General features: G+C 43.8%; 1 protein-coding gene across 2 annotated transcripts; it reads right to left on the reverse strand.

Moving 5' to 3' along the window:
* Window positions 1-2,269: 2,269 nt before the first annotated feature.
* LRATD1 (LRAT domain containing 1) lies at window positions 2,270-6,227 on the reverse strand. Of its 2 annotated transcripts, none has more exons than XM_071440606.1 (2): window positions 6,073-6,227; window positions 2,270-5,487 (listed from the first exon to the last, which is right to left on the reverse strand). In XM_071440606.1, exon 2 carries the CDS (start codon window positions 5,448-5,450, stop codon window positions 4,596-4,598), a length of 855 nt encoding a protein of 284 aa, XP_071296707.1. In that variant the 5' UTR covers window positions 5,451-5,487; window positions 6,073-6,227; the 3' UTR covers window positions 2,270-4,595. The 2 variants fall into 2 exon arrangements, with proteins under 2 accessions (XP_071296707.1, XP_071296718.1); XM_071440617.1 differs by lacking the exon at window positions 6,073-6,227 and adding an exon at window positions 5,668-6,019.
* Window positions 6,228-9,884: the final 3,657 nt, after the last annotated feature.

Below are 9,884 nucleotides of genomic sequence, written 5' to 3' on the forward strand. Positions count from 1 at the left end.
CAGAAGATCCATGAACGTAGGGCAGCTTCACATATTAAATTTGAACTCATAGGACAGAAAAGTTAAATATTTCATAATAATAAGGCAAGCAAATAAATTCCACACTTGCCATGGAAACACTGACACTCAACTAACAGCAGCACTTGATCACACTCTAGTCATGTAAAGTTATCCTTTAGACCTTAATTCTGCAGTGAAACTCCCTCAGCATTGCAGCCCAATCATACCTCCTTAAGCATTTCTGGCTTACTTCTTTGGCACTGGGACTTCTATCTTTCTCCTGGGTTATAAAGCAGGAAGCAGAGTGTTTTCACACCATAAGCAGCAGCACATAGAATGTTTTAGCCACATCCAAGTATAATTACGGGCAGGATACTGTCCATACACTACTCTAGTAGAAATCTTCCACAGAAAATAACTGAATCTTGAAATTAGCAGTAGCTTCCCCAGACCACTATGTCCTCTGCAGCTGTAGAGAGAGGGTGTGGAGCTTGGCAGGCTGAGGCCCCTGATCCCACACGATGCTCTGTGTGAGGCAGCATTGCCTCAACTCCAGCAAACACAGATGGAATTACAGACGTTCAACACATCGCATAAGTGAGTCTATAAACTCCGCCAGTTTTGCACATTACTTACCTGAAGCAATGAAAAGAAATGAAAGACACTTACTCAAAATGAGGCAAGAGAACTAAAAGTGCACATTCTAGCACAGACCAAGGGCCACTTCTTGTCACACCCCAAAGGCCATGTCTTGCTGCACCCTGCTTTTAACCTTAAATCCACTATATGGATCAATAGCATATCCCATAAACAGCATGCTATGAGGGTTTTGGTTTAGGTTGGGTTTGTTGTTTTTTTTTTTTTCCTCTCCATTTTTTACAACCATAACACTTGAAAGGAGAAAAAGAATCCCAAGAAAATGAAAACAATGTCCTCTGGTGATATAAGATGAGGATGGAGACAAAATCTGACAGTAGCAAAACCTATTTTGCTACCCATCCTTAGAGTCCTCTCTCAGTATGCACAACCAACAAGCAGTAAACATTCTGGTCATGACAGGAAAACATTTCACAAAGGCTCTCTATCTTTCTAGAGAAATGAATTGAATTTTTTAATAAAATGTTAAGTCTCAAAGCAATTCAAAAGATTGCATTTTGAGAAGAGAATCATATCTAAGCAAAAGAAATTCTATAGAACTGTTACTCAAATAGCTAACGGAAAGCTTGAAATGTGACACAGAAGAAAGACTGCAAAACATCTTGACATTGCTGTCATATTACAAGTCAGTACTTCAAGAGCAATGAATGAGATGTAAATATTTACCCTAGGTAGCTAGACCAAAGAATGTAAACAGATTCCAAAGATAAAATGCAATTTTTCAATATCTTCAGTCCTGGAAATGGAAATGTTAACTCTGCCAGGCCCACTGATCCTGAATGATGAATACAATCAATTACATTTTTTACCTGTCAGTCATTCGCATCATTGCCTTTCTTGCAGCTGACTGCTCCCTGTCTTCCAATTCTTGTTTCAAGGCACTGAACAACTTTTTATATTCACTTTTCATTCAGTCTTTTTTACAGATTCCCTACTGCCATCTCAGGTTAACACTGCTTGTTTCAGAATTTGTCTGTTTTCTTCCCACATTTTTCAGTGCTGCCTGTGTCCATGGTCTCCCATCTCAGAAAGGTGGCTCTTCTGGTCTCTGAAGTGTCATCTTAAATCTCACTCTTCCTCAAGCTCCACAAATTTTAACCACCTCCTAACAATCTGATGCAAAGTTCACTGGTCAGCAAGAGCCATTAACTTCAATGGGCTATGAATCAGGATCAGATTGCTGCCAGTAGCTCTGGACTGAAGTCTAGCTAAAGAAAAATAAGAAAAAAAAAAAACCTGTATTGGTACCCTTGTTGCTAATTACAGACTGCTACTTGAACACAGTCTTGACAATACTATATCCTCGGTCAATACCAGCTCTTACTATTTCCAGTATATTTTCTGCAGTCCTTATGCAAAGGACTAAGGCCTTACACTGTTGTACCTTTATTTGTACAAATTCAGAGTGATGCCAAAGGTCTCTCACAGAGCTTGAATAAATAAGTATACACTCGCTCCTATAATTTCTTTTATATACTATAAAATACCATTCTACATTCAGCTGGGTAAAACAAGGAAAATCATCATGTTAATGAACCAGGTTACTAAATCATTGCAAAAAAATCTACCATTAAAATGGGGTTTAGAATGAAAGAGTATTCCGAAAGCACAGTGAAAAGTTTAAATTTAGTATGTTTTTAATTGTCACTAGTAAGGACATAAAATTCTGATCTTCCAAGGAATCTTTGTCTAATCCCATTAATATAACTGCAATTTGAAGAAAAACCATTTCAGAAATCAAAAATAACACTATAACTCTACGTTATTCTTGTTCATTCATAAACATTCTGGTACTTATTCCCTCCTCATTTAATTCTCCCTGCCTCTTGCAACCTCAGGTCTCTAATGCATATTTTTATAAGGGAAAAATCAAATTAATTGCTTTTACCCACCTTTCCTTCTTCTATCAGTTTTTAATGTTTTGCAAGTGCCTCGTAAACCCAATGCCTTTCTGCAATCCCACAGTGCTCCCACCAAGTGGTACAGGGAAATCAGTTCTAACAGAGGATTTAGGCAATCTAACATACCACAATAAGATACACAAACCCTAGGTAGAAGATTCTGTTCATGTTATGGGCAAAGTTATCATCAGACAGCCACTACTGCCTACATAAAGCTAAAATATTACACATTTATTAAAAAGAATAATGTGGTTTGAGGCTATTTCAACAGTATTTGAAAGTAATTACAATTCACATTTTTACCCTATATTGTACTAAGCAAGGTACTTTAGGGGAAACGATAAAAGTAACATGCCTATTACCACATAATTTTGCCACGTGTTAGCAAGGACAAAGCCCATTAGATGACCTTCACCAAAGAGGTGCAGTTTTGGGGGGACAGGTTTTTGTTTGCTTTTTCTTAAAGATATTTATGCTAACACTTCTATTATAATGAAGTACACTCCACCCTCGCCTCTTCAGCTATAGTAGGCAAATGCTTTGTAGAAATGAAATTACTGTTGCAACAAGGTTGCTTATTACATTGTTTAATACAAAAAAAAAAAGAGTTGGACACAGTACATTGATAGGGGGTGGAGTGTATCATATATATATATACAAAAAAGGGCTATTACTTCTGTCATCTGACATTGATGTAGGAAGAGAGAACAAAACCAAATGCATTTTCTTTTCAGCACTGAAACATGCAAAGACAAAATTACAAGTTATATGCAGCTCAGAATAATAAAAAGAAATGCCCCAGTATACTTCTTTAGATTTTTTTAAAATATATTTAATTCTCTGATCTTTCACTTCAAAACTTAGAATTAAGCAATGAGTGAACAGGATCTGAAATACAGACAAGGCATTGCTCACATCACATTAAAAGGCATCTTTTAAATGCTGCTGTGGCTTTCTAAACTTACACTGAACAGAATTTTTAGTTGCTGGGAATTTGAAATGCAAGATGGACTTGGCCACATTACATCTATTTCTTGAAGTGGAATTGTAAATACGCAATAAATTGCTGTTCCAATGAGGCAACATGCAGAATTCAAAAGGATTCTATTGACCTGTATATGAACAGATATCGAAGCAGTGGTACAAAACCCACAGCTCAAGCACAAAATCCTAGTGTCTGGATCTCTGAGTATACTGTTCTCCAAAAGACACCACTTCCTTTTAACCATTGAATTTAGTTTTAGGAAAACAGCTGCTCACCAACTTTTTTTTTTTATTTTAAAAATGAAAAAAAAAAAAAGGCAGGGAGGGTGGGAGGAAGGAAGAGGTGGAAAGAGCTCATGCATTATGATGATATTTAGCAGAGAGCTGCAAACAGAAAGCAAAGGCAAATATTTTAAATGCGATAGATTTCAAGCAGAAATCTGAAAGTATTTTTTCCTAGTAAATTGCTTGCCAGAGTTGGTTGGGACAAAAACTGGGTTGCGGCTACAGACTGAAGCAGCAGTGTGAAGAAACAAAACAAACAGGCATTTACCCTCCACCCCAACACCCCCTTCCTCTCCCAGTTAGAAAAGTATGACTGATGCTTTTGGTTGGCCACAAGGCAAATATATTAGCTAAAATCTTATTCAGCTACTTCCACATCCACAGTCCCAGATGCTTAAAACTTATCATGGATTAAAGCCATGAAATAAAAATTTAAAAAGAAATTTCAATTTGAAATTTTATTGGCATGTTGCTAGAATGGTCAACATTGATTGACAGGAGAGACTTTGTCCACATACTCTGAGAACAGCCTTCCTGCACCTCCCCCCTCTTTTCTTCCTCTCTCTCGCTCTTTCAGCATTAATGCTATTAAAAGCCAAACTAAATACTGGCTATGGGTGTAAAGAATGCTGGTTTTTTTTGGAATGTTGCCATGGATCCTGCTTCCAGTCGCGTCCCACGGAAGGAGGGTGCAGCCTCCTGACTCAACGGCAGGCTGGTCTCCCCGGGCAGGGCAGAAGGAAGATAGCCACGTACTCCTGCTCCTCCCTATTCTTTCCCATCCACTATAGCCAGGTCCTTGATCACCCTCAGTTTGCCACTGGCATCGATCCGGCGCTTCTCGCGTATTAGATCCTCCAGGCTGTGGAACCTCGCCGTATGCACCTTGTTCTCTGCCAAGTGGATTTTGAGATAGTACTGCTGCTGGTGCTGGGTGCCAGCAGCCGCCTGCAGCTCCCCCCCGGCTTTGAACTCCCGTTTCCCGAAGCGGCACCAGGCGGCGAAGCTCTCGGAGTTAGTCCAGCAGATCTCGTCGCTTTTTAAGCCCAGGTGCCCGCAGGCGTTCTGCACCACCAGCTCCGCCACCAGCGGGCGGAAGCGGTACCAGCTATTCACCACCCGGCCCACGTTGCCCGCGGCCGCCTCGTACAAGCTGTCCTGGCGGATCTGCCCCTGGTGCAGGTGGATGATCTGCCCGCCGCCCACGTACACGGCCCAGTGCGGCGGCGGGTGCTCCGACGGCCCCAGGTAGAGCAGCTCCAGCAGGTCCCCCGGCTTGCAGAGGGCTGGCAGGGCTGACACCGAGTAGACACTGAGGTCCCCAGCCTGGGGGCCGCTGCTGACCTTGGAGAAGATGCATTCCTGGCCGCGGAAAGCGGAGAACTGAGTCTCGTTCAGCACCAGCTGGTGGTGGAGGTGGTGGGTGGGCGTCTCCTGCCCAGGGCTGCCGGAGCCCTTCACGCCGTACTTGTCTGGCTGGCCTCGCTCGTCCAGGTCCTCCTCCTCATCCGAAAAGAAGTAAGCCACCCCGACGCGCAGCTCGTCCTTCTCGATCCCCGAGGGGTCCCCGGTCGGCAGCTCGCTGTAATTCAGGTGGGTGATGCGATCCAGTTGATTTCCCATCAATGACAGGGCGAGGCGAGGGCAGAAATCGCCGGATCTAAAGGAGGGTGGGGTGGGCAGACACAGAGAAGAACAAGAGATGGGAAGGAGAGTGCACGCAGAGGAAAGGAAAGAAAGAACGAAAGAAAAAAAAAATAAATCAAGGCACATACAAAAGATTGCAGCGATTCCGCCCTAAGACCCCATCCCTCCCCGACTCCTTCCCTCCCCTTCGTACAAGGGAGAAACTCCCAGTGCGGACCCTTCCCCCTATCCCCGGGGTGCGGGGCAGGGCAGAGCCCCGACTCCGGAGCGGCGGCTCCGAGCGCCAGGAGAGGAGCCTCCCCGCCGCCCGCCGCCTCCGCGCGGGGGGACGGAGTTGCACCGGGAGTCTCCGCTCTGCGAGGGGAGAGGGCTCCGGGGGCTCGGGGAGGCTCCGGCCGGAGGGTCCCGAGCCCTCCCTCCAGCGGCGTGCAGCCGGGCAGCGCTGGTGCGGGGAGGTGGCAGGAGGAGCGCACGGCCCCGGAGCTGCCAGCCCTGCCCGCCCGGTGCCGGCAGTCCGGCCGGGACCCCGCAAGGCACAGGCAAAAAGCAGGCAATCGGCACCCCCTGCCCGAGGGGTCCCTCCCGTCCCCTTCCGTACCCGTGGTCGCCCAGCGCCAGAACCCCCCCAAACTCCTTTAAAGTCGTCCTGTCCCCATGGGCGCCGCAGAGGAAGCGCCACCCGTGCTCGCCGCCGCCACCCGGCTCCTCCGCCCGCGCCGCTCTGGGCTGCCCGGCCCCTCCGGCGAGGATAAGTAGCGGCGGCGCCGCTCCCGAGCCCGCCCCGGCCGCGCTCATTGGCCGCGCCCGGCGGCGGCGGGGCTGGGCCGCGGCTCTGCCCGCCCGGGCCCCGCTGCCGCCGACAGTCCGGGCCCGCACCCCCGGGCTGCCCCCGCCAAGCCCCGACCCCGGGGTGCCCCCCGCGAGCTCCCAGCCCCGACCCCCGGGCTGCCCTGATCCCCGGGCTGCTCCGGCCGACCCCGGGGCTGCGGCAGGCGGTGCGTCCCGGGGAAAGGAGGTTGACGATCGTGCCCACCCCGAGAAGCCGCTGCATTGGACAGCAGTGAAAAAGAAAGAAATAAAAATAAATTAAAAAAAAAAAGAAAAATAGAGAGTATTTTCTACGAAACCAACCTGCCCAGGAGGGACGCACGTGGCCAAGAGTTGCTCTGTCCCTCGAGGCTGGAAGTGGGTGCCCCTCACCTCACTTCAGCCAGCCCAAGTTGCACCTCTGCGGTCTGAGCTGATATCCTGGGCTTCCTTTTGCTGAGGAGAGAGGCATTTGCAGAGGGCTGTTCCTCTCGCCTGTTACACCTCCAATTTTAGGACGGCATGAAGTGCCTTAAGGAAGTGCCTGTCTCTTGCCGTTTCCTAGATGTGAATTTGGAATTCTTGATGTTTGGCAGTAGGTGAGATGACTCTATCCACATCTGGACAAAGTAGTAGTTGTGGGTTGTCCTCAGATAGCATGTCAGCCTAGATGTCTTAAGTAAAAAGATGAGTCTGTCTGGCAGTAGCAGTCCACTTCTTCCAAAAATGTATAAAATCTAAAAATCCGTCATCTGGAGTAGCTACTAACAATAGACGCTTTTGTACCTAATTTAGCATATTATGGAAATAGAACTCAGAAATTATTTGTTCATTTGACCACTCTTCCCCTTGTGAGGCCGAGTCAATGATGGGATTGTAACCTGGTCCTTCTGTGTTCTTAGTCTTGCTACATAACTGTGTGAACTTTTGAGAAGTGAGAATTTAAATATTTAAGACACTTCATGAAAAAAAAAATCTAATGGCATTCTTTGGTTCAGATGTGAATCATATTAAAGTACCATTTTTAGCTGGAAGTAAATCTACTCATTTCTTTGCAGTGAAAATAGTTTTGTCATCTAGCCATAAGTATTTTTGCTTTCAGTGTTTATGGATAATATCTCTCTTTGCTGCTGTCCTTTTCCCAGTCAGTCTTCAGGTTTAGTTAACTGAGGACAATAATGCCATCACTTTATTCTCATTATAGAGAGACATTCGTCCTTAAAAATAGTGAATTTCAGTTTTTCGAGGTTCAAGCTGTATACCTGTGTTCATATGGATCAAATGCTGAAATTATTAGATAAAAGTGTTTCAATGATCCTTTTTTTTTTCCATTCGAATATTAATATAGCTGTCTTTCTAGAATGGCATCTTTTTGTTCTCATTATTTTTTTTAACATATGCAAAAGGCATCCCATCATAAATGGAGGAGAAAAAAAAAGACGTGTTTAGTGAAATTCAAAGATTGAAATCAGTTATTTTTTCACTGTGGCAGTTATACTAATCTATTGATCATTACAGACTTCCCATGTTTCATAAACTCAGGGGTTGTAGCCTGAGACTCACAGGAATTAAGCTGTCTTGCAGCAGTTAAGGATGCAGCATTCATGGTCTGCAGAATCAGAAGGAAAATTTGAAAAAAAATAAATTAAAAATGAAGATTGTTTTCTAATACATGCTTTTTAAAGTTTCAGAGGACTAAACATAGCAGATGGATGTTATTTGTCTCTAGAATTGTGTAAATACATTTCTAATGTTATTTGTCTCTAGAATTTGTAAATACATTTCTAGTGATTGTCAGAAATTGTATGTTCTTTTACAGCATGACCTTCACCAACTGCAACATTTTAAATTAAATTATGAGGACACTCTAATAGGTTTAGAGCTAAGGCTGTAAAACAGTGTTTAAATATTTTGATTTTTTTAAAATAACTGTTAATGTGTTTCATTTTTAAAGCTAGTCCAAGTTGAAAGCCATTTTCTGTAGACCTTGATTGACAGTTTCTGTTTTCTAAACACTTTACATTTTTCCCGTTTAAAGTCTGCATCTTTTTAGGTTGCACTCGCACAGTTCACACTTCCCACGTTTGCCAATCATCAAGGCTATGTGGAGTAATTTTTAGATAGTTCTAAACAAACAAAACATTATTTCATCCTTTCCATGCAAAACAGTGGAGAACAGACTGCTTCAGCAAACTGCAGGTGCAGAAGGATGGAGTCTGGGTATAGGAAAGGCTCTGATCTTCAAAATAGGAGGAGTATCTCCTGCCAAATTTTAACCTTTTTTTTGGCAATCCCCTGTGGTTTTGCAAGTCTGCTCAATGAGAGTATTCTGTCTCTTGTTGAAGCGCTCACAATCCCTTACAATTCACCTCTCTTCATGACCTCTATTCAACACACTTCCAGCACCCATTTCTTTGTTTCATTTCTGTTTTCTTTCTGTACACTGTCTCATCAGCGCTTTGTGCTCTACCACTACCCCTCAGGAAGAAATTTTCCCTCAGTTTCTCTTCAGTCACAGTTTTATGATAGTGTCAAGAAGTTGATTTAAAAAAAGAAAACACATACAAAAAAATCCTATCAACCAGCAAGCCCCAAAACTTTTATATAACTGTGATTAAAGGACACTGCTGGAGATGCCTCTTTTGTCTGAGCTAATTTGATTAATGAATTTATTATCTGCTTTAGATGTTTAACTTCTGAGTGCTTCCTTAGCAAAGCAGTGAGTGCAGGCTTGGCTGCTCTTAGATGGTGGCATTGGCAGTGCAGCACCACTCTGTTCACGCTCCCATTGACCAGCTTCAGCCTCATTAATTTGGGTCATAATCTCTCCTTGCACCAGGACATGGGAATTTACAATCCTCCTAGAAAGAAACCCGATAACATCATCATCTCTGGCTCTGTCCTGGTCTACTCTGAGAGAGTGAATTTATATTTTTCCATTGCTATTTTCTTTTTGTGCCTTTTTCCATACTTGGCATTTTGTAACTGTTGCATTTATATTTAATTTAATACAGCGAAAACCCTTGTATATGTGGCAAAATAGATAATCAGTAGCTTATTTTTTAAACCTTATTTTTTAAATGTTCTTTTCATCCTGCCTTGCACTGAGCTTTGGAGCCTTGGACCCCTGTTGCTAAAAGTGGAGCTGCAACCACCGTTGATTTTAATGAGTGGAGAACATTTGTGCAGAAAAATTTAGGAACACATGTTTCAAAAAACAGCCAGAGATAAAAAAATTGATGATAAGGGTCGAAACTTTCCTATCTGTTCTGAACTTTAGATTGTAGAAATCTGTCCATTACAATCCTGTTAACATTGAATCTCAGAGGCCCAAAAGCTCTTATCTATTTCAGGAACTCTACACTTGGTAGAAACTAAATACAGTTTCCATATCTAACTAGTCTGAGAGAGTTCTGAGGTTTTGGATGGGCTGAGGGAGCTGGGCCAGTTCAGCCTTGGGGTTACTCAGGGAGACTTCATCAGTGTCTATCAGTATCTGAAGGGAGGATGTCAAGGGGATGGAGCAGCCTCTGCTTGGTGGTGCCAGGCAATAGGACAAGAGGCAAGGGCAGAAACTGATGCACAGGAAGTTCCACCTGAACA

This window comes from Agelaius tricolor, unplaced genomic scaffold (assembly GCF_023055355.1).
Source record: "Agelaius tricolor isolate 1412-34295 unplaced genomic scaffold, bAgeTri1.0.p SCAF_1, whole genome shotgun sequence".
NCBI lineage: Eukaryota > Metazoa > Chordata > Aves > Passeriformes > Icteridae > Agelaius > Agelaius tricolor.